Source organism: Lissotriton helveticus, chromosome 2_1 (genome assembly GCF_964261635.1).
Source record: "Lissotriton helveticus chromosome 2_1, aLisHel1.1, whole genome shotgun sequence".
Classification (NCBI taxonomy): Eukaryota; Metazoa; Chordata; class Amphibia; order Caudata; family Salamandridae; genus Lissotriton; species Lissotriton helveticus.
The window spans coordinates 482707241-482732743 of record NC_136059.1 but is presented as its reverse complement, the minus strand read 5'-3'; the positions used below and the strand labels follow the sequence as shown (position 1 = coordinate 482732743).

The 25503-nt window shown below is 48.5% G+C and overlaps 1 protein-coding gene across 1 annotated transcript in view; it reads right to left on the bottom strand.

Annotated features, from left to right (window-relative positions):
• The window catches only part of ZSWIM6 (zinc finger SWIM-type containing 6), a 527701-nt gene that overhangs the window by 167225 nt on the left and 334973 nt on the right, over nt 1-25503 (bottom strand). Inside the window, exon 4 of the mRNA XM_078675132.1 lies at nt 24666-24816. Coding sequence (XP_078531258.1) covers nt 24666-24816 — 151 coding nt within the window. The remainder of the gene's footprint in view (nt 1-24665; nt 24817-25503) is intronic.

The following is a 25503-nucleotide window of genomic DNA, read 5'->3' as shown; positions in this document are numbered from 1 at the left end:
AATAAGCGTCCTGGAGGTCGATGGTAGTCATGAAGTCATCCTTGGAAAGAAGACATAGGATCTCCACGAGCGTGAGCATGCGGAAGGATTGGAACTTTAGATATTAGTTCAGTGCCCGTAAATAGAGGATTGGACGCCAGTCGCCTGTCTTTTTGAGGATGAGGAAAAACCGGGAATAGAATCCCATCAATTTCTGAGACTTGGGAACCACTTCGATGGCACCTTTTTGAATCATGAGGCGGACCAGTCAGAGGAGTGTGAGGAGGAATCTTGACAAACTCCAGGGCATGGCCCTTTAATACAATGTCCAGCATCAAACGGTCCGAGGTGATTGAGGACCATTGAGAAAAGAAGGAGAAGTTTCTGTCCTGTAACTCCAGTTCTGTAGTAGGGGTATCTTTGTTATAGCCATAATCTAGTGAATAGTCCCGCCCATGTGCGTGGACCCCGGAGCAATCAAAAATAATCTCTTAAAGTGTCGAAAAAATGCAGAACTGCACAGACACTTAAGAGAGAATTTAAAGACAGATAATGCAGCCTATAAAAGGCTACACTGTCCAGTACTTCAACTAGAAATTCCACCACAAAATCCACAAAACAGTAAAGCCTGTACAGATTTCCCTTGCTTCAACAGCAAACACCCTCTGGAATGATAGAGAGGAGGACCTGGACAGACAAGCCCCATAGGCTGCCATTATGTGGCTCAGAACAGGATACTGTGCCTTTAAGAGAACCTTCCAGAACTTCACAGTATCCCAGAATGCCCTGCAGGTCCCATTTACTTTCAGTTCTTTTTGAAGGCGTAACACGCCAGACCTGTAGCATTCCTGACATGAATATCTCTCTCCACCGGGGAGGAAGGCGGGCGCTTATGACTATAACAGAGATACCCCTACTACAGAACTGGAGTTACAGGACAGAAACTACTCCTTCTGTAGTAGGGGATCTCTGTGTATAGTCATAATCCAGTGAATAGAATGGCAAGCCCATCCCCACACCAAAGCGGCGGTGGAGAACGAGAAATAACACCACTATTGTGCGAACAGATTTCGCAGCGAAGCCTGCCCAACCTGAGCGTCTGCCCTGGCATCAGTGTCCAGGCAGTAATGCTTAGCAAAGGTATGAACCGACTTCCAAGTGGCCGCCTTGCAGATTTCTGCAATTGGCACATTACGGAGCAAAGCAGTCGTGGTGGCTTTGCCCCTGGTGGAATGAGCCTTAGGTCTACCCCCTAAGGTCCTATTAGCTTTTTGGTAACACAATTGTATGCAGGACACAATCCACCTAGAGATGGACTGCTTAGAGGTAGCAAGACCTGTCCTGACTGATCCATAATTGACAAACAATTGGTCTGACCTACGAATATCCTTGGTTTTATCCAGATAAAATTTCAACACCCTCCGAACATCCAGGGAATGCAAAGACCTTTCCGCTGGAGATGAAGGGTTCTGAAAAAACGTAGGCAAAGTTATAGTCTGGTTGACATGAAAATCAGAAATAACCTTGGGAAGAAACTTAGGGTGAGTACGCATAACAACCTTAGCAGCATGAAACAGTATAAGGTTCTTGGCAACACAACGCCTGAATTTCACTCACCCTGCGGGCCGATGTAATGGCCACGAGGAACGCCGCCTTCCAGGACAGGTGCTGCAACAAAGCCTTATGAATAGGTTCAAAAGGAACCTTCATCAACCTGGACAGCACCACATTCAGTTCCCATGAAGGCGAAGGAAGCCTGACAGGAGGAAACACTTTCTTCAAGCCTTCCAAAAAATCTTTGATCACAGGGATCTGGAAGAAGGAAGTCTGTGAAGGGCATTTCCTGTAGGCAGTCAATGCAGCCAGATGGACCTTAATGGAATGGACATTAAGGCCAGACTGCGCCAGATGTAGAAGATATGGAAGGATGACATCTTCCTTACATGTCGTCGGGTCATAGTTCTTGGACTTGCACCAGATACAAAACCTCGTCCACTTGTAAGCATAAGAAGTCCTAGTGGAAGGTCGCTTAGCCTCCTTCAGTATGTCCATGCAATCTTCTGGGAGACTAAGATAGCCATATTGCACTATCTCAGGAGCCATGCCGCCAAACTCAAAGACGAGAGGTTGGGGTGCAACATCTGCCCCCCGAACTTCGTGAGAAGGTCCGGCCTGCACGGCAGCTTGATGTGAGGAAGGAGAGACCGATGAAGCAGGTCCGTGAACCACCACTGCCTGGGCCATTCCGGGGCAATCAGTATCATCCGCGCCCTGGACTGGGACAGCTTGATGAGAACCGTCGGAATCAGGGGAATGGGTGGAAAAGCGTACAGAAAGCTGTTCGACCAGTTGATCCATAACACATTCCCCAGCTGGTAGTACCTGGAGGCGAAGTCTCGGCATTTACTGTTTTCTGCGGTGGCGAACAGATCTACGTCTGGAGTTCCCCACCTTGCGAAAACCTCTCCTAGTACTTCGTCGTTTATGACCCATTCGTGGTTTTCCTGAATCAGTCTGCTCAGTGCGTCTGCCTGAACATTCTGCACACCGGGCAGATGGGTGGCCGTTATCGTCAGTCCTCGGGCCAGAAGCCAGTGCCAGATCGCCTGCGCCTCCTGCGACAGGGTGCGCGATCTCGAGCCCCCCTGCTTGTTGAGGTAATACATCGTGATTGTATTGTCCGTCTGTACAAGCAAAGAGTTGGTCTGGAAGGACGGGTGAAAGGCCTTCAGTGCCAAGTGGACAGCTCTGAGTTCCAGGAAATTGATGTGGTATGTGGACTCCGTCGGGGACCACTTCCCTTGAATCTGTAAGTCTCCGGAGTGCGCTCCCCAGCCCTGGAGAGACGCATCCGTCACGATAGTCTGAGTGGGAATGTCCTTGTGGAAGGGAACCCCCTGGAGGAGATTCTCCGCTGAACACCACCACTTCAGAGACTGAAGAGCATGCAGAGACAGTCGTATCTTGTCGTCCCAAGATCCTCTCCGTTGGTCCCACTGATCCTCCAAGCACTCCTGCAGCGGCCTCATATGCAGCCGCGCATGTGGCGTCAGGAAGATACAAGAGGCCATCGATCCCAGCAGAGAAGACACCGTCCTCACTGTTGTAGGAGTGGTCAGAAGAGCCTGAGCCTTCCGACGAAGCGATAAACGTCGCTCCTCCGAAGGAGACACGCTTGCTGACCTCGTATCGATGGTGGCCCCCAAGTACTGAATGCACTGGACCGGAGTCGGGACAGACTTGGACATGTTGATGTGCAACCCCAGCTTGTTCAAGAGAACGCACGTCTTCTGGAAGTGCGCCTGAGCTTCCGAGAAGGAGGCCTTGATCAACCAATCGTCCAGGTAGACAAACACCTTGTTCCTCCTCAGGTGTGCTGCTACCACTGCCATGCACTTCGAGAAAGTCCTGGGCGTAGACTTCAGCCCGAATAGTACCGTGTACTGATAGTGATTGGTGCAGACTTGAAATCGCAGGAACTTCCTGTGTTTGTGTGCAATGGGCACATGGAAGTACGCATCCTTTAAGTCTATTGCATATAGCCAGTCTCCCTGTTGCAACGGAGGATAAATCTGATGCAACAGCATGCGAAACGTCTCTCTGCGAATCCATTTGTGCGCCTGCCGCAAGTCCAGAATGGGCCTGAACTCGTTCTGGTCCTTCTAGCGGACCAGAAAGAACCGGGAGTACAGACCTCTTCCTCTTTGAGACAGAGGTACATCTTCTATCGCCCTTTTCCTTAACAGGATATCGGCCTCCGCCTGGAGCTCGCGCAGTTGATACTGCGAGCTGACCGGAGGAATCGATGGAGGAGGGCTGATGAACCGAAGACTGTATCCATTGCAAACAATATTCAGCACCCACTCGTCCTGAGTAATTTTTCTCCACTCTGCCAGAAAAAGTTGAACGCTTCCCCCCACCGGAGCGGGTAACGGATGAAGGGGAAGTAACCGCTCCGGGTCGAGACCTGGCCGGGCCTTTGGTAGCGGTAGAGGACTGTTGTCCACCTCTACCCCTCTGGCGCTTTTGGAAGGGTCGCCGGAACTGCTGCTGTTGCTGCTGCTGTCCCGAAGACTGTCCGCGTCCTTTTCCCTGTGCCCCGAACCGTCTCTGGAACGGGCGGTAGGACTTCTTTTCTTTGGGCTTCTCCAAGCCCACAGCCGTTAGGGTCTCCGCCTCCGCCTTCATGCGGGCCATCTCATCATTGGCGTGTTTTCCGAACAGTGTCTCTCCGGAAAAGGGCAGATTGGCCACCCACTGCTGGGCCTCCGGCTTGAGTGACGTTAGCCTGAGCCAAGCATGGCGGCGCTGGTTGATCCCGTGACAGTAACTATGGGCTGCCAACAGCGAGATATCCCCAGCCGCACTAATGACCTGGTTTGAAACCAGCATCCCTTCCTTAAGTATTTCCAGGAAGTCCTCCTTGTCACGTGGGAGAAGGTCCGCGAACTGTTCCAGGGAGTCCCACAGGGCACGGCTGTACCGCCCCAGCAAGGCCGAATTGCTGGAGGCTTCCTTATCAGGCGGCACGGTGGAGGACGGGGAGGTAGAATGTAACTTCGTGGCCGCCGTCACTATAACTGAGTCGGGCACTGGGTCCATCCGCAGGAAGGCCGGGTCCGAATCCGGTGCTCTGTACTTCTTCAGAAGGCGGGAGGGAGCGGCCTTCACCACCGCAGGCGAAAGAAACAGCTCCTCCGCAGGCTCGACCAGCCCAGGCACCAATGGCAGCAGAGGGCGAGACAGATGCTTCTTGTGAAGTGTCTCGAATATCACGGACGTCGTAGGTGTAGGAGCAGTCACCGTGATGCCCAACTTCGTAGCCCCCCTCAGGAGAACCTCCAATAACGTGCTGATGTCGTCCACCGGAGACACCCTTGTCCCCGGGGAATCCGACAAGGTCGGCGAATAGGAGCGCGTCCTGGAGGAGTCCGTGCGTGACCTGGACCCTCGCCTCCTATGGCGGCACCTAGATCTCGTGGAGGATCTGCGCCGACTCCTAGATCTTCCTCTCCGTCCGGAGCGCGATCTGGACTTCCTAGGCCTCGGGCGATCCGCCGGTTCCACCGGCGCGGACGTCTTAGGTTTGGCCGGGGCCTGCGGCTCAGGAGTCCCCTTGGGAGGTGTCGGAAACCTGGGCAACGAAACCGACCTCGGAGGCACTGGAGGAGGCTTCTCCACCTGAGGTTGAGGTACAGGTTGCGGAAGCGGAGGCAAAGGAGGAGGGGTAGGAGCCCTCGGAGGGAGACCCCTCGGCAATGGAGGCGGAGGCGTAACTCGCGAAGGCGTATACACCTCGGAATACACCGAGCCCGGTGATCCACCCCCAGCCTGGGACGTCGGGGAGCCTCCCATGGCATCAGGCCTCCTCTCCAGTTTCTTCGACGTCGAAGAACTGTGACCAGACGGCGAGCGTCGGCCCCTCGACGTCTAACGTCTTTCTCGACGTCGACCGACGTCCACGCCTCGACGTCGACTTCGAATGCTTCGACGTCGATCTCTCATGTCTCGACGGCGATCTCTTGCGCCTCGACTGCGACCTCTTGCGCCTCGACGGCGGCCTCTACTTCATCCGCCTCGACGGCGATCTCTCCCGCCTCGACGTCGGGCCACTCCGTCGACGAGGATCCCCTCGACGTCGATGTTCTCCTCCTCTTCGCCGACGGCGAAAGGCGGTGTCGCTTCGACGGCGAGCGCCGACATCGGGCCCTTCGACGTCGAGACCGACGAGGATGACGACGAAATCGTCACTGGAGACTTCGACGGCGGCCTGTGCACATCCCTCGACGTTGAGCATCGACGGCGCTTCGCCCCAGAGCCCTGGGGGGACGGGGAACAGACCGCAGTCATTCCTCTCGACGTCGTGGTCTCAGCAATCGACCCAGACGGAGAGTGGGCACGTTTGCTGGTCTTCCTGCCCCTGGGGAGCCCCCCAGAGGCCTCAGCATGGGTAGAAGGAGCCCCTCCAGACCCACCTTGTGCCTTCAGCCTTCTTTCCTCGAGTCCCTGAAGCCTGATCTTCTTTCTTTCCTTCAGGGTCCTTCCAGAGAAGCCCTGACAAATCTCACACTTCTGGGACATGGGAAGATGGAAGGCAGAGGATACACACCTCATGGGAATCCGATTTGGCCTTCTTCCTGGAGCACTCCGGGCATTTGTCAAATAATGCAGGCATATTTGACATCAAAAGGGAGCAAAAACCAAGAACAACAGCACTAAAGTACTTTAGAAGCACTCAAAACGAAAATATTAGTGAAAAATCACAAATAAACCCCTGAAAAGGGAGAGCTCAATGCTCCAGGGTCCTGCTTGCAGGAGCCGGAAAAAAGAACTGAAAGTAAATGGAACCTGCAGGGCATTCTGGAATACTGTGAAGTTCTGGAAGGTTCTCTTAAAGGCACAGTATCCTGTTCTGAGCCACATAATGGCAGCCTACGGGGCTTGTCTGTCCATGGCCTCCTCTCTATCATTCCTGAGGGTGTTCGCTGTTGAAGCAAGGGAAATCTGTACAGGCTTTGCTGTTTTGTGGATTTTGTGGTGGAATTTCTAGTTGAAATACTGGACAGTGTAGCCTTTTATAGGCTGCATTATCTGTCTTTAAATTCTCTCTTAAGTGTCTGTGCAGTTCTGCATTTTTTCGACACTTTAAGAGATTTTTGATTGCTCCAGGGTCCACGCACATGGGCGGGACTATTCACTAGATTATGACTATACACAGAGAACAGGGAGATTCGACCACCAACTCCGAGCGGGGAAGGCAAGTCATTGCCTTTTGGAAGCGGAGCCTCTATAGGAAGACTTTCCTCGGTACGATCTGGAAGACTGCTGGCGAGAGGACTGTTGTGACTGAGGAATATCGCTGATTTCCTGGACCGTAGGAGTGGTACGGATTGGATCCGCCGTGGTACTGATTGGATCCGCCGTGGTACTGATTGGATCCGCCGCGAAAAGAAGGTGGTGCCGCGCCCGCGCGCACCACGAAAAGGCTGTTTGCGGAACTGCAAAGTGCCTAAGGAACAAGATGTTTCTGTATCCTTTGTCTGCAATGCCTCATCGACATGCTGACCGAAGAGCGATTCGCCGTCACACGGCATGTCCAGAATTTTCGCCTGAACCTCCTGACGAAAAGAGGTAGAATGAAGCCAGCCCTGACGCCGCAGAAGAGCTGCCCCGGCGAGCTGACTGACGCCAGTGCAGGCGATATCCACCGAGCAGTCTGATTTCTTCCGACGCGCTCTCTCCCCCTCCTGAAGAATGTTTTGAGCCTCTGCTCTGGAGGACTCAGGAATGAGAGCAACAAAAGGCAGACATGTCAGACCACATCTGGCGGTCGTAGCGTCCTAGTATGGCCAGAGAACTTGCAGCCCTCACAGTAGTGGAAGCCATAGTAGAACATTTTCGCCCAATGGCATCAAGGCGACGACCTTCGCGATCAGGAGGAGAAGTAATTGGAGAAGAGGGGTTTCTGGAACGGCGCTGGGCGGCCTGTGTGACCACGGAATCTGGTTTAGGCTGTGCAACCAGGCAAGCTGGAGAACCATGGGGCACCTTATACTTCTTCTCCAAACGAGGTAACTGTGCCGGGATGGAATTCGGCGTTTGCATCAACTTGACACCCTTGTTCCAAATAAAGTCGATGTTGGGGACTGTCCGGACCCGTTTGAAAGGTTGACTTTTAAAGTCGTAAAGAAAACAGTCTTCGTCCTTTTGGACAATAGGAAGTTTAAAGCGGAGCGCCGCTCTATCCATCAGCTTGTGAAAGCTTGCGATGTCAACAGGAGGGGAATCTCCTGGAGTCGCAGGAGGCGGGGACGGTGTTTGGATCTGGTAATCGTCCCAATCAGTCATATTGCCATCATCCTGAACCTCGCCGTTCTCTCGCTCTAGGCGAGCATCATCTTCATACACCGTAGCGGGGACCTGAATAGAGGTCGTAACCGGAACAGATGGTGCTGCTAGTTGTGGCTGCGGAGCAGCAGCAGGAGCTACTGCAGGCGCGGGCGCTGTAGGCAAAGGAGAGCCATGGCGAGATGGCGGAAAACGCCTGCTGTAATCTTCCAACATATTGGAGATTGGAAATGAGGGAAATGAGGGAAATTGGTAGTGTCGCTGTAGGAACCTGAGTAGAAGGTTCCCCCTTTTGTAAGTACGAACCATCATGATCATCCCCATATTCTTGAAATTTTATGACTAGTTCAGAAGGGCTTCGTGCTGCCCGGAATTGTTCATCCTCGTCCTCCTCAGAACTAGAGTCCTGTTCAGAACCTGTGGCAAACAGGGGTGATGGAGGCTGTGTGTCACTTGGAATATTGAGCTGGTATAAAGGCACCTGGTGACGTTGATGCAAAGGGTCAACAGTGGAAGATTATAAAAAAGGAAGGGAGGTCTCCTTACGTTTCTGTTTAGGGACAAGGAGTAATAAGTGAAAAAAAAATTTGGAACCCTACTATTACCACACGATGGTTTGTTGTACATGTACCACCATATCTCAAGAGAACCTTACAGTTATAAACCACATTTAATGTTACATATGATTAAACAAACAGAAAAACTTTTTATGCATTTTTATCATTTATTTCATATTACATAGATTTATACTAAACAATTACAGTGCCTAACACAAATAAGTGGATCTTAAAATTTTTTTGTATACATGTACATCATTCATAGTATAATACAGTTGATTCCGAAAACAGTTAAAAACAAAATGTCTGGCTAGAGACAATTAAAACCAAGTTGTCACAAGGGACAGTTAAAACCAAGTTGTCGACGCAGCGTTTCGTTTTTTTTAAAATGACACCTTCTTCAGGACAGGGTTCTTATTAAGTCAAAGCTTATCATTTGGCTTTCAACTATGGTCCTCAATTTTCAATTCCCGAGGTTTATCATTCAATTTTCAGGATGCTTTTTATTCAATTGGTTGAGCATATTTAGACAAAGGATCCTCTCTTTGTTTGTGAGATATATCCTCTATGATAGAAGGCAAGGGAGCCACCGTAATATGGAATTGGGTCTATATTTTCTCTGTGACCAGTGCCTTAACAGCAGGGATTAGGCTTACAAGGCTGCACGTGACTGGATTATCACTGTGTCCCTCAGTTGTTCTTATGGGCGGTTTTCTTCAATTTACCGTCTCTTCGTTGTGAAATTCGGCCTCCCTGCTCCGCTTGCCCTTCGTGTATTCAGCGTCAACAGTGGAAGAACCAGACCCAGATGAAAAAGTTGCACCAGAGGCAAAGATGAAGGATGAGGATACCACCGTCGACTGAGTCGTCCTCGGCGACGACGACTACAGTACAGATGTCGACGAAGCCGCCGTCGTTGATGAAGCAGCCGTCGAAGAACTCTGACGGAACCACCGATGAGGAGGCACTCTTCAGAATCTTCGTCGATTATGGTTGTGAGGACGATACTCTTCTTCGACGTCGAGGCGATAGGAATAGTTGACGAGACAGTTTTAAAACTGAGGCATACCTTTGTTGACACAGTCGAAGCAGCCACCGTCGACGAGACAGAAGCATAAGTCGGCACTGTCGTCGTCGACGAGCCAGAGACAGCAGATCTCGTCATCGGGACAATAGTCGACGCTCCCGTCGACGATTTTGCACTTTTGACAGAAACATGCTTAGAAGAAGCCGAAGACGCCAGAGAGTCAGATCTCGGGGGCATAGGCGTAGCAGGGGAAGGTAGAGACACCGCAGGAGCCTTCATGAGTGAAAGTTTCTTCTTCAAGAAGGGAGATGGCAGATCCTGCACACTGCTACGCTTAGAAGCGGCTTTAGAAGTACCTGACGCCAGGCTTTTTGCGTCAGAAAGAGCTGAATCCTTGTCTTTCAATCTTTGTAACCAAAGAAGGAGACGACCCTCCCTATCCTAAAGGGTTTTTGTCGAAAAAGTCCTGCAAATCTTACATTTACCTACCTCATGGTCAGGATAGCGGCAGTATATACACTTGTTGTGGGGGTCCTCAGAGTAGAGCCGCAACTTCCCACAAGAAGAACAAGGTCTAAACAAAGACTTCTTACTTGTAGACATAGTAGAAACACTAGAAAAACCAGAAGAAAGTAGAAAACTGAGCAGAGCTCAGGAAGACTCCTTTTACATGACGTGCGGTAGAAAACCTAAGGGCCTGAGCCTCTGAGAAAAAGGTTCTGGAGGGGTGCTTGCGCCTGATTGGCTGTAGTTTGGACTAACATAATGACATGGATATGTTATACAGGAGTCTTCTTTTCTCCATGTATTCCCATGTGGTTATGCTAACCAGGTACTTAAAAGTATTTCTGGTGTTGCAATTTATGTGATATGTTTTTATATACATACTTTATTGTGATTCTTTTATTACTATTTTATTTACCGTGGGACTCCCACTTCGACGACGGGGAATATTCAAGCATGTGAATCTATGAAAGACACCCTAATACTGGAGAAAGTCTTTCGGAGACTGATTTAGGAAAGTGAAGGAAGATGATTACATGCTTATACCAGACACAGGTAACATTGTACAGTATCTGGCAGCAATACATATGGAACAGATGGCCAGTTAATATTGGCAGAAAACAAAGGAGCATATATTTGGGGATGGGAGAGCAGGAATGTCACTCCTACCGAGCAAAGGTATCCTGGAATGCTAGATTTGATAAAGTACAATTCATATGGGCTACACTTATGGGGCATCAGAACGTCTGCACAGAATTTATTTTTCCTATGCAAGCCGCAAACTACAGATGCCACTCTGATGGGGGGGAACCTTTCCACATGGTCTGGCTATGCTCAATATTCCAAGCCTTCAGGGTCCAAATTACAGCCTTCATATATTAACAAGCCTATATCCAGTGAACACCAGAAATTTGCCTCCTGGGCTTATTTTAACATCTCAAAAAGTCAACCTAGACATACAGATCAAGAGTTGGCCCTAATATTTTCCTAGCACAGAATCGCTGTGTAGCAATTACCCACAACACAGCTCGAAAGGTTTACAGATATTTGGTTGGCCCTTAAATGGCGCTGTGCTACATTTCCTAAATACACTAAAGGGTTGACTAATCAGTTATACTTGGGAACAGTTGCTATTGTTTAGTTAAGGACTGGATGACAAACCATTTGCTTCTCTTGTGTTTTTAGAGCACTTTAGTGAAGAACTGGGGAAGGGCGGGTTCCATTAGGAAGGCTACCAATATTACGACTACCAAGTCTAAACATTTTTAAATTCAAATTTGTTTTATTGATTTCAAAAGTGAACACATGCAATACATTGCAAAAGGAGGGCACCGTATACAGATAGAGTTTGAGACAGACAAGCATGTCTTCTCCATAGAGCAAACTACATTCGAAGTACGGGTTCCAGTCCATAGGCGTGATGTAGAATTGTGAGTGCTGGGCCTGGTAAAGAAACAAAATTTCCAAAACAAAAACCAGGAACCCCCACCGCCCCCCCACCCCACCCCAACCAGTGTGCCATGTCAATAGAGCAATCGCTAAAGTGTCCACAGTTTATGCAGCCTGTCCGCTCATGCCATCATTGGGGGTCATGTGGAGTCTCTGTAAGGCGCAATAAGCGGAGGTATCTGGGGCATGTGATTTCGTTGAATTCGGTTGAGAGAAGAGACAGTAAGGGTAGCCAGACCTTTCGGAAAGTGGCCGTGGATTGTGTGAGTGTAGCCTGGATGCGCTCCATACCCAATGTGAACCAAATTTTATGTAGCCAGCCTGTGTGGGTAGGTCTAGTGGTGGAGCCCCAGAGCGACAAGATGTGCTGTGATGCAGCCTGTATGGAAATCCCCATTTGACGTCCTCGGACGGATTTAAAGGGGAAGGTAAGAGCATAAGGAAGGCCCAGGATAGTGTAAGCAGGGAATCTCGGAATTTTAGTATCAAATGTAGTATCCAAGTTATCCAAGACCGCCTTCCAATAGTCCCTAACCTCGCGGTATTCCCAAAGGAGAGGAGTCATGGTTCCCCGCGCACCCCCTCCAGCAAAGCGCGCTGCGTGTCGAGTTCCCTTTGTTAAGCCGAACGGGGGTAAGGTGCCAATAAAGGGCCAATTTTACCGCTGCTTCTCTGTCTGCGGTGTTGCAGGTGGTGTGGGAAGCCCTATAATATATGGAACTCCATTCCCGATCCGTCAGGGTCCTCCCCAACTCCGCCTCCCAGCGTCAGTCCGACCTGGTGCGATTGGGGGTGTCAGCATCTTGTAAAGTACAGAGATGAGGTGCTTGTCAGATTCTTTCGTCACTAGCCATTTTTCAAAGTCAGTCATGCGTCTGCAAACCAGGGGGGTATTATCTGGGTGTGTGAGCCAGTGCCGGAGTTGAAAATATTGGAAGAGGTGGGGGGAGACAACGTCATACCCCCCCCGAGAGATGTCGGAGAGGGAAAGCAAACCCTGCAAATCGAAAAGGTGATCTGCCGATCTGCAGCTAGTTCCACGCCTCTGCGAGAAGGCATGGGGGTCAGTGCCTGGTGTGAACTCAGGGTTGTCTAGGAGGGGAGTAAGCGGGGAGGGAAAGGTAGTCAAGCCTCTTAACTGCAACCGTGTCCCAGACTCGTAAGATAGTACGAGTGATGGGTGATTTCTGGAGGTACCGTGGTCTGTTAAGTCGGGAAAGAAATGGAACCTTCCACAGGGATGTCTGGGCCATCGCTCTGTCCTGAAACAACCATCTCTTTTCAGATTCCGGTCTATACCACTCCACCAAGTAGCGGAGCTGTGAGGCCTGGAAATATTGCTTGAGGTCAGGGATCCCGAGACCTCCCTCGTCTATGCCCCGGTATGCCAATTGTTTGTGTAGACGCGGGCGCTTCCCCCCCACCCCAGATAAACTGGTGAAAGGCAGCCTGTAGATTTGCCAGAGTGCCAGTCGGAGGCATCAGTGGGATAGTTTGAAAGGTATACAAAATCTTGGGTAGGGCCGACATTTTCACCGCCGCCACTCGCCGCAATAGGGAGAGCGGTTGTTTGGACCACCGCGCCAAGTCTGCACGGATCTGGGATGTAGTTGAAGGCGACCGTTGAGTCCGTGGAGGAAGCTAGTGTGATTCCCAAGTACGGGAGTCGTGTTGTAGTCTGCAGGCCTCCCCATATGCGGGCGTGTTCGCGAGGGAGTGTGCGTTTCTACTTAGTGGTAGTATCAGCGATTTCCCCTGGTTTATCTTGAAGCCAGAGATTTCACCGAAGGCCTCAATTTCCCTTAAAAATGCAGGGACAGAGCGGTCCGGTCAGTCGAGAGCAGCTATGATGTCGTCGGCGTATAGGCCGATCATGTGAGGTTCTCCACCAAAGGTGATGCCGAAGATATTCGGGTTGTCACGGATCTTTTGCGCAAGCGGCTCCACATATAAAGCAAACAAAAGAGGCGAGAGTGGGCACCCTTGCCTCGTTGGATCTCGAAGGGGCTCGAGCGTAAACCGCCCAGACGAACCCGTGCGAGGGGATGGTGATAACAGCTCGCGATCCAGGATTGAAAGCGGGCTCCTATCTGGAAGCGGGCTAACACCCACTGTAGGAAGGTCCAATCCACCCGGTCAAACGCTTTTTCAGCATCAATGGCCAGTAGAGCTGAATCCGATTGTTGGAAGTGGGCCTTGTCGACCAGATAGAGATATCCTGAAAAAACATAGGTTTTAGGGAAAGTTATAGTTAGTTCGAAATTTCACTCATACAAAACCATAGAAATTCCCCCGTTCTAGTTACTTCAGCTAACTAGAACTCATGCCTCCGCAATGTACTGCTGATGACGTCACATATTACATCACATATTACATCACTCATGTCATGGTCACCCCTTATTTTCCATTTTTGTGGGCCCTGGGACCCCATCCCCCAGGGTCTGACCCCTTTAAAAAAAAAAAAAAAAAAAAGAAAAATGTTTTAATTAAAATATGAACTGGAAGGGGGCCGCGTGCTCCCCCCGGGCCGGCCTTTTATATTTACTTAATTTTTTGGGGGGGGAAGGAGCCACATGGCCTTCCTCCCGGGACGCTTCTAGCCCTGGGGTCCCCATCCCCCGGGGTTGTCCCTCTCCTTTGGGGACCGTTGGGGGAGCCCCAACGGCCCCACGGTCCCTGCCGACTCCCCACCTCCTGTGGGAGCCAGCATTGCTTTTCCACATGGGGAACTGCTAACATGCAGCTCCCCGTGTGGTAAAGCAATCGGATTTGATTAATTGAAGCGAGAGCAGGTTTCCTTGCTCTCGCTTCAATTAAGAAAAGCAGTTTGCAATGACAGGGTTTGAGCCGCGCGGCTCCTGCCCTGTCATTGCAAACAGCAGTGTCCCGGGGGTGGGCACACCGGGACACTGTAGGAGCTGGCCCTGGGGGGTGGCGATCCACAGGGCATCACTGGCTCCAGGAGGGGGGCCGCGCAGCCCTCCTCCCAACATTGACAAAGCCCTGGGGTGGTGGGGCCCGGGGGTCTGTAACGGACCCCCACATTTAAATATTAGTACCCCAGGGTGTTGGCGGTCCCCAGGGCGTGGGGGGGGGGGGGAGAAATTTTTAAGAAGCTCCGGAGGTGGCGGTCTCCGTGCCTTGGGGGGCCTCCAAGGCCCCCCCCCAGATTAAAAAACAAGCCCTGGGGGTGGCGGCTGCAGGGGGCCATGTGCCCCCGCAAATATTTCTAAAAATCCCTGGGGTGTAGTGGTCCCTGGGGCAGTGTGGGGGGGGGGGGTGATTGCCCCCCCCACACACATTTTTTAACACCCCCCCCCCCCAGGACCTGGCCCATCCGGGGGCTTTAATACAACGAAGCATGTTTTTTAAATGCTTTTTTGGGCCCCGAGGGTCCTTGTGGGACCCCCTGAGCAGGCCTAGGGGGTCAGTGTGTTTCTACCCTGCCCCCTTTTCTGGTTTTGCGTGTCTGTTTCACTGTTTTCTTGTGCTTCAGTTCTACAGAGGTACAAGATGGCTGCCAACACTTCCTAGTTTGGAGTGTTGACCGCCAATTAGCATAAAGTTCGTGGTCGGGAGGGTGTGCGGATCGTACGTGCCTCTAAATATTTTCTCAGGAACTACTGAACGGATTTACACCATTTAACAAAAAGTTTTTCTGAAACATGGGCTACCTATTTACCAAATTTGGTGCAATTCCATTCAGTAGTTCGGGCTTTAGCCCTATCTAAAGTTTCCTATGGGAATTAACATGGAGAAAACCAGTTTTGGGACCCCCCCCCCCCGTTTTTTTCATGCCCCGCTTGCCGAATCACCCCGAAACGGTATAGATTCGAGCTGACCGGAGCGCCGATAGATAGAATTAAAAAAATAAAAATGATATACAAACCCTTCGCAATTACCATTTATGAAAGAAACTTGTAAAGACAGCTCCAGGGAAACAGTAAGACAAAAACAAATGACTACTAAATGACATTTTATTTTTGTCTCCCTCCGCTTTGGAAAATGTAATCAACCTGAACACCCATAGAGTAAACTTGAAAGTGTAATGCACAGATCATTGTGTGAAGTAGGAGGGGAAAAGTGGTAAATTGCCCATTGGGGGATATGTGAGTCAAATAGAAAACATACGCAAACTCTTGAAGAAACACAGCAAATGGTTTGCAACAGCTTTAAAATATGAAATGTTCAATTCTAAACTGAAGAATCTTCGCAGGATCTAATCCAGAGCGCTGACGTTCCACAATTTCATAGTGGAGCAGAGTTAGGACTAAAGTCTCAATGCTTTGCATACACCTTGAATTTGCATGATTGCCTGAAGAAACCCACAGCACTATCCTAGATTCAAAAAAAGTTTGTATTCCAATTCTTAGTTTGCTTTAAAACGGTTCCAAAGGAAGGTAAAGATGCTTGCAACCAGTAAAAGATTGACATTTCTGTGACAAATTGTTAAATATATAAGTCCATTAAGGAAGATAACCTTTACAACTCTAAACATTTTATTTACTTCTACAAATGAAAACCCAGAAAAGAAAAACTGGTAACTTGCAACCTTTTACTACTTTTGAATATGGTTATGCAAATATCTAGGTGCGCTAATTAGAAAATAAACCTCACCACAATCAATTAGCATTCCCGTACAACTATGTGGGCATTGCAATAGTAACAGGGACAAAAATAACCTTTTTTTTTTTACTTCATACTGGAGTAACTCAGTAGTGACTAAATCGTGCCTTGAAATTCAACGTGAAACAGACGGCTTGAATCTGGGGAACAACAAACAGTATTGCCAAGCAAGTCTAACCTAAAGCTCCAGATAAAGGTAGCTGTTTGTAGCTACCACTGGAGTAAACAGAGAAACCATGGTAGAGACAGATGACACTGAAGAGGATGGCAAATTTACACTGAGCGTCAGCAATAACCTAACTGTGCCCAGCACGGTTAGGCTTTAGAGTTCATCATAAAACTCAGCAACCCAAACATATCTGGAAGACCTAAAAGCAAAACACTCATGGCATAACTGACTGCAACAAAGGGTGAGTTGGACAGAGTAAGATTTTCTTTTTTAAATCAAATCAGTAGCTCCAGACAGGTGAGGCATGGTACCGAGAACAAAAACTAATTGGGGTGTTAAGGATGAGAGATCATTTGCTAGAGAAGAATAGGTTACTTAACTTTCTTTTGGTAATGGCTATTCTGGTAGAGACAAAGATTTGCCAGGCTGGATCCGGAAGATTTTCAAACCAATTCTTTTGCATGCCGGTAAGTAGGTGGCATTGTGCAGTTACAAAGAGTCCGTCCCGCCCCGAATGGGACAACAGGGCTCCTATAGTAGCCCTGTTGTCCCTTTGAACATGGATGTCAGTTTCTTGCTGATCTTTCACCAGACAAAGCCCACAGAAATATGCCAGTGTGCATATCTTTAGTGTGGGGATCTTATTACTAGACTTTATGAGTACATTAAACAGATCAGGAGGAGAGTGGTTCAGGGAGGAAACTGCGGCTAGATAGAGCTCTATCAGAAAAGGCCTTGAAAGTAAATTACTTGTTCTTCTGAAAGACTTCTAGTCTCAGATTCTTCATTTTGTGAATAGATACCAAAGCGGTACCTTCCCAAGGTTTGTATGACAGCCATGCATACCTAAGCCACGTGTTTTTTTATGAATGCGTATTTACCACACATGCCTTTACAACAAATTTTGTTGTAAAGGGATGACTGGTAAAGGTGTATGTGAGGTAAAGATCCAACATAGCCCCACTTGCCCTGAGCCCTAAAATACAGCACTCCTACATTGCAATCTATCCACCCCAACCTTATTAACTACTTTGACCCCATACCCTGAGCCCAACCCGGCCGCAGCCCAAAAAAATAAATAAAAACACAGACTCCAACACGCCTGCCCTGAGCCCTAAAAACTGGTCCTAAGCCCTGAAAACTGCCCCTTCTCCCAGACCAGAGCCCTACACACTACCCTGACCGCAGCCCCCTACAGTGAGCCCTAAAACAAGCCCCCCACCCCTAAAAAAAAACCTCCTCTCCCCCAGCCCAACTTACTGAGCCACAACCTGGTACTTATTCCAGAGCAATCCTTCCGGTTCCTCTTCCCGCCCATATGCTCAGAACGCTAGAACACTTACTGCCTTAACCACGCATGTGCGTGGTTAAGGCAAGCGGTGTTCCGCTTGCGGGGAAACTGCACTTGTGCTTAAGCACACGTTGTAAAGGCAGTATCCTTCTCCAAGTGGTGGGACTCTGGAATGACTCAAAACAATCCTGAAGGATAGATCAGGCAAAGTCCACGCCCCACTGGAACTTGCTGTCCAGACAATAGTGCTTTGTGAGTGTGTGGCGGGTAGCTCATGTAGCAGCCTGGCAGACATCCAAGACCAACACCACACACTAGTGCAGTGGTAGAATGAGCCCACAAGCCTTCTGGGGACTGCTTTTTGGCTAGCTCATAACAGGCCTTTAGGTTTAATACAGTCCATCAGGAGATCGTTCTCTTGTTCTGCTTTCACCTTTTTGGGTCCACAAAAAGCTGATAGTCTAACCTCTGGTCTGATTGATATAAAAAACGAGGGCATTCTAGGAATGAAGATTGTGTGGCATTCCTCTACATTCGGTGGACGAGGTGGAGTGTAGAGACAGTGAAGTACTGAATTGCCCTACGTGGAGGGTTGTGACTTCTGGAGGCAAGAAAGTCGCTTCTGTCCAGAGCAGCAGTTTCTTTGGAAAGAAAGATGTGTAGGGTTGCTGGAAGGACAGTGTGAAGTTCACTCACTTGTGCAGAGTTGATCATGATGAACACTATGGTCAATGGACTTACTGGACAGCTGTGCGTTGGTTCAAAAGGTGATCCCAACAAAGTGTTGAGAACCAAAATTAGGTCCTACTGTGGCATTACAAAAGGTATTGGAGGAACAATCTGATCAGTTCCTTCAAGAAACTGATCACAACAGGTGATTTGAAAATGGGATGGCCGATTTGGTAACCACAGCATAGCCTAAAGATAACTTAGCTGTTGCCAAAGCAAGGCATTGCTGGGCTATAGACAAAACAAAATGTCAGACAACTTTGCCTGTAAAGCCTGAATGTCACAGGAGGAACTGTTCCTAGCTTCCTGCTTATACAGTTTTGGTAGAAGGATGCTTTGCTGCCCAGATGACAACAACTTCAGGAGGAAGATTGAAATGCATCAATTGTAGCTGTTTAGTATCCATGCATGGAGATTTAGATTGTGCATACTCTGTGCAAGTCTGGGCGCTGCTCCTTAAGCGGTAGCCAAATCGGTGGACATTTGCTCATGGCCAGAAGTTCCAGGTACCACACTGCACCCCGTCCAGAGCCACCAGGACTACTTGGACCCTATCTTACTTTATCTTTTTCAATACTCTGGGCAGGAGAGATGGGGCGAAAGGCGAACAGGAGATCTGAGCCCCAGTCCAAAGGGAAGGCATCTCCAAGGGAGAACTGCCTTGAGAACTCCAACATGAAAATTCAACACAGCACCTTCTGTGCAGCGGCTAATACGTTGAGCCAAGTATCTCCCCACCCCACCCCACCCCCGCCCCCACCCCCACATTGTGAAAAGACCTCTTGTGCCACTTCAGAGTTCAACTGTTATTTGTGATCGTTCAGAAAGGTCAGCTGATCTGAGCGCCCAACCACATGGCACAGGACCCATGACCCCACACTGCCCTATTTATTGCCATGTTGGTCATGCTGTCTGACTAACTGTACACATTACCCTCTGATGGTCGGAAGGAATGTCTTCAGTGCCAATCGAATAGCCCACAACCCCAACAAGTTAAGGAGACAGGCGTCCGGCAGAGACCAGAGTTCTGTATTACACCTCTCCCAGAGGACACCTGCAACCCAGCGACAATGCATTGGTCACAACTGTTAGTTCTGGGTGGGGAGGCAAGAGGTATATGCAGCAGTTCCAATTGCAGCAAAGCAGCAAAGACTGCAAGTCTTCCACAATCTCCCCTGAAACTGGGATGCAATTCAGACCCAGGTCAAAGATTGAAACATCGGAATCATAGCCCAAATGTCCTGGACTTGTTATGGCAGAGGGAAATCTTGGAAAAGTACAGTATCCAGGATGGTTGCGATGAAGGGGAGCCATTGTGAAGGAGTCAGGTGTGACTTTGGTACATTTATGCAAAAGCCCAATTATGTCAACAAGTCTGGAGGTGGTCTACGACTTTGAGGTGAGCCAGCCTTCACCAACTAGTTGGCGCGGTTTGGAAAGACTGGTGTTCCCAATCTCTGAAGGTGGGATGCAACAACCATGATCTTTGTGAACACTGGAGGTGCACAAGGAAGGCCAAAGAAGAGCACTGATAACGGAAAGTGCTCTTCGCCTACCTAAAGTTGCAGATCACTCCTGCGGCCAAGATGTAGCAAGACTGTCCTTTCTCAGCACTAGGAAGTAACTGGAACAACAGTCATTCCCGATCACTACCAGCACCCTCTACAGCTCTCTTGTAGAAGAGAGCCTAAACTTTGCCTGAAGTAGGGCCAAGCGTTCCTCTGGGAGGTGTTGTGGTGCAAGCAGCACATCAGAGGAAAGTCAAAATAATTAGGAAGCAAACACACTGTACAATCCTGAGCACCCGTTGGTCAGATGAGATTCTACCCCAGCCGAGGTAAAAGGTTATCTCCACGAGGCAATCTTGCGCTTCAGAGGAGGACTTAAAGCGGTTTTGTGGTAGCTGCTGGGGGGTGAGGGGGCAGGGGGTTAGATTAATCTTTGCCCAAGGGGCCAGGACGCTGGCAGCCGGGTTCCTTGTAGTTACTCTGAAAGGACTGAGAGGCTGGTTGCTGCTGGGGCACCTTTCGGCGTGGACTCAGTTATCGTCTCCTGAAGCCTCAAAAAGGGGGAAATTGTTGGGAGAACTGGTGCACAGAGTCCAAGTGAATGTGCACCAGTGTGCTTTACTATCTTAAAACGCTCTAGGGCTGAATTTGCCTCATCTCAGAAGACATAGGCCCCATCAAAGAGCATATCCAGCTGGTGCAGACCGCTCCAACTAGGCAGTCTGTTTTGTTCAGGCCTTAAATGGAGTATTGTGCCGAGTCCTTTTATTCTTGAATAAGGCACTGAAGATTTGGCCATACATCATCTAGGACCGTGGGCAAGATATCTGCCACCATATCCCATCCCGCATGAGTGCATCTTCTAAGGAGGCAGCTGGTATTGACAGATCTAAGGGTAAAGCTGGTCGAGTAGAACATCCTTTTGGCAAACTCCTCCCTGAGTTTTGACTGTCTGGTTGGGTGGTTGGGACACATTAGGGTTCAAAAGGCTGGTGGAGGCCTGTAACACCAAACATTCTGGTTGATGGATGAAGGAGAAGGAGGGTCCCCTGGAGCAGATCCATGCTGCCTTGCAATCTGTTTACTGCAGGACAAGATCCTGGTTTGGCCCTGATGCCTATAAGGGCCTCAGCGAATTGCAATAGACATTCCTGGTTAGATTGTCCAGGGTGAAATACTTCTGTCAAATGTTGGTTTTTACATCAGTGGTGGGTAGTTTGAGGTCCAATACTTCGGTAGCGCTCCTAAACATGCCTCTCAATTCATGCCGGCATTGAGGGAATAATTCAGAGTCTGAATTGGGATGGACATGTTGTCTCTGTAGGGCACGCATATCGGCTTGGAGTCAGAAAGGACTACTACCTCCGCTTCCAGCGTGATTCTTCAGGCGGTAAACATTGCAGTTCAGCCAAGATTGACATCAGGGTAGGTGGCACAGTGCATCAGTGCAGACCCGCCACCAGTGGACACTCAAGGCCACCTCGGATCCTTAGGGCTCACAGCAGTACAGTTTGGTACCGAAGATTTAGTCCATAGTCTTTAACCCCTCCCCATGCCCATGACGAGCTCAGCTCGTCATGAGCCACGGTGCTCATGACGAGCTGAGCTCGTCATGGCTAGTGGAACGCTCGCACGCCGGGCTAATTCCCCTGCTGTGCTGAGCGTTCCAATAACCGGGCGTGGAGCACCGGAGCACCGTGGCTCATGACGAGCTGAGCTCGTCATGAGCATGGGGGCGCTGTGCGCACCCCTCGCCCCTCAGCACAGCAGGGGAATAGCCCCAGCAGTCAAGGGGTTAGTCTCGGTGCTTCTGCAGTATTGCCACAGGGCCCAGAAAGTTGGGTCGGAATATGTTCCAGGGGTAAAGATCAAAGTTTGCAGCCTCATGGAACAGGTCTTTGTGCTACTCTGGGTGATGGGAGTGCCATATTTAAATGTCTTGTGTTTTTTTGTACTCTTCTTGGACTAGTAAAATGACTGACAAGATGACTGGTTGCAAGATCAGGTGCCAGAGTGCATTTGCGCCCGATCGGTCCTTAATATACTTCTTTTGATGTTTTATGGCATAAAGCTCTGCATAGTGGCCCGCTTTGGGGTATCTTGGCACATTTGTCACACAACACCAAATGATGCTTGGAGCCCAGACACCAGAGACAGATCTTGGTGTGTGTGGGTACATCACAGACATCGGCTTGTGGTAGTCCTTGCATGGTTTAAATCCTGTAGTTATAGGTGGGGAAATTGCCCTCACACTGGAATATTAGGGAAATAACTCCAGTCTGAGACTAGAGGGAGCAAGTTGTGGATACGCTTTGGAAGGAAAAGAAAGGAAATAACATGGGCAGGCAGAGGTGGTGCAGATAGAGGTCCAATGTCACATCCGGAACGGGGTTAACTCTACTCAGAGCAACATGATGTCAGCTACAGTCCCGTGATGAAGTTACTATGAAAATCTATCAGATCCAGTCTGGTGCCTGGGGAAATTCACAATGTGAGGGACCTGCAGTTAGAAGTCTCTAGCAGAACAAAGTGCCTCTATAATGTAGGGCACACATGTACCCAGTGCAGCGTAAATGGAGATCTCATTGGGAGTAGGAGAAGGGCAATGGGTTTACTGTGACACGAGAAGGGCAAAATGTGCAATATAGAAACATATTTCCTAAACGACGGTTCTTTTAGAGATAGTCTCAATATTTAAAACCATTGCAAATACTGAAGAGACAATTTTCTAAAAGTCCACACCGGGGCCTCCACCAGAGAAAGATTTAGCTAAATGCACACAAACTCAGTGTGGGTACATTTACACCAGCAAGTTTCTTAAAAGTGCTCATCTGGTACACTCTTGAAAACAACTGCCATTGAAACTCTGGTCTGGCTGCCACAGAAAGCGGGCATGGGATATTCACCACATTAGTCACCATCTTGGCAAAGTGGCTATCTAGTAGATTTGTGGTTGTCTCCCAGAAATTAATACATTTAATACACAGGCAAATGGCTGCTCTTTCTGCCACAAAGGGACAAAACATAACACAATGTAAAACTAAGCTCAAGCTGAGTTTTGAGTTTTCCGTGGGGAGGCTCAATGAGTTATCTGGAGCTGCACCTTTATTATTTGCAAGTACCTGTAGTTGCCAGTTTCTTAATTGCAATTGTTATTTGATCCAAGTACACCTCCAATTGCTTCAGCCATCAATGTCACTTGGTTTTCTGTACTGTGTGAACTTGCAGCATTGCACGAAACCGTGCTTGCTTTGCAAAGAAAGGAGGATCAATACAAAGGTTAGCCAATGAACTTGCAAAGCAGAGGTTATTAGGAATGAGCTGGGCCAAGCTGAAATTGATTAATGCCTGAACCCAAGCAGGTAACTTAGCACACACTGTCAAGCCAACATTAAATATAGCAAATGGCTTCTGTTTTTGTACAAGTCTTAGAAGCATACACTTTCATGTTGAAATCTGCAACAAACGTGTGGATGCTTTTCTAGAGGCAACATTTAAGAATAAACTTACAAAATACCAATGGTTCCAATGGAACTTGCTTGCTGTACTCCTACCCAAGATAATTTAATAATAGTCCGTAAAGTAAATGAAGACTTGGATATGTAGATAGGCTTATAGCCTGAAAAAAGTAACATTACAGGCTCAGAAAATGTGTGCCACTAATGAAATCCTAAACACGAGAATTGTCCTTCAGCCGGACTCCAGATAATCGCTCTATTCCCAGTTAGCACCAAGCAGTTACTGGCACTTGCTACTAGTTCTCAAAAATAAACCTAGTTAAAGAGCTTGGCTTTTGTCACCTGTACTACAAGAAAGGCAAGCGAGTGATACAGGGAAAACAAGGTTTCAATTCGGTTAACTAGCATCATGTACTAAGGCTCGGTGTTATTTAAAAATGGTTAAAGGGCATTAAAAGATTAAATACCTTCGACCTACAAAAACTGGTCCAGAGTATCGTGCAAAGCATTTGTCTTCTGCTAAATGCATTTTTGGAAAATTGATTCAGTTTCCAAAATTTAAAAAAAGGGCAAGTACAATCAAACTGTTTACTAGGAGCAACATTTCTGTCGCAATCTAGCTTTCGATGTTGCTGTCCTTGCTTGTACAGTTGGTCTAGTTGCTATGTTTTCTACTTGTCGAAGGCCAGATTACATGGTTCTATGAGAGGTATAAATTACAAAAACTTTGTAACTGAACCTTTCATCGACCCAGACGCATTCCTCAGTTTGCGCCAACCGTGGTTCTATTTTTCATCCCCATTTTCTTCTAAATGCCCTGTTGCATCAGGAGTATTCAGCTCTTGCCCCTTCTGTGCTCCCGCTCCTTCCAGCAAATCCAGGAGTCTAAGATATTTTATAATATCTGTCAGCACCAGACTCAAACGCGCACTGTACACCTCATTCACTAAAAAAGCATAGTCAGCACTATCCTACACTATTCATTTTACAGCTCACTGAATGCCCATCGGATTGACTCGTTTTCAGCTGCAATGTAGTGGAGCCAGGAATTCAGTCGAGTTTTATTCAATATGACCACTAGTTTTGCTGCTTCAACTTGATCCTGAAAAGGAGGTCGAGAAATTAACTCCAAGGGGTTTTGAAACAGATACCATAGTACTCTGAGCACAGAGTAGGTCTGGCATCAATGTCCATGAGCAACACGTAGGCGATGTAGAACATTTGCAATAAATTTAATGGACACTGATGCTGCAACTGGGCTAGGACAATCATTCAAAGTAGTGATAAGTGGGTACCCTTAGTACAATCTACAACTACTGCAACGACAAAAATATCCACGGCAGTGCGGACCAGTGATTTTCTTGCAGTTCCTGGAAACTAGAACCATCACATAACTATGAAAGCTGCAGGCCATAATCAAAATAAAAAAATACACAAAGCTAAATAAAAAACGATTCCAGAGCATTTGAGAAAGGTCATCCATTCTTTGAGCAAGCATTAAGTGTCAACGTTTAATTTACCTAGTTCATCCCACAGCTGCCGGTACTTGTCAGTCATTGCCGTACCCTGCTGCCTCCAAAGAGAAAGCCTCGGGTCAGCCATGAACTGCTCGGTTATTAACGTCAACATGCGAGCTCCATTTGAGTCCCTCATCTTCAACATCTCTCGGACCTGGAAGACAAACCACAGCTACAAATTAGCGTAAACATTGGAAATTCATAAACAAACGTACAAATATTTCTCGAACAAACCAAGTGGTACTGGTCAGAGAAAACTAGACCGAGAAATGTTACCTCAGGAGGCCTTACGAAATAAACTGCCAAACTTTAAGGATTTCACGGAAAATTAAACCACTCAGATCCCAACTGAAACACACCATCTTAAGCTCTGCGACAATTGTTTTTGCTACATAGGTCTGTATTGTGAATCAGTATAGTAGCCTTTGCCATACCTACTAAGAATGGAGTAATCCGTATAGCAGTCCCTCTTAAGCAGAGCTAGTCAGCAATGGCCTGCTCAAAAGTATGCATTTTAAGTAGTTTGATATGTGCCACAATTTCACTTGCTTACACAGACAACTGCAACATATCTTAAGTTGAAAAATGGCATGAAGAGTACTGGATTTCCAAAATTCAGCCATTTCTCTTTTGAAATCCCAAGTTTACAAGTAAATTACCATTAATAGTGTATGCAGGAGAGGTCATTGCCAAGCAGACTGCCAAGAGGACAGCTCGGACCATACCACACCAGCAACGGCAATTGGGTCCCTGCCATGGCAGGACATTAGCCGCATTGGTGGAGGCCGAGATCCTGCAGAGTTGTGTGGGGACCTGCTGGGCTGCAGGTGCAGCTGCCATC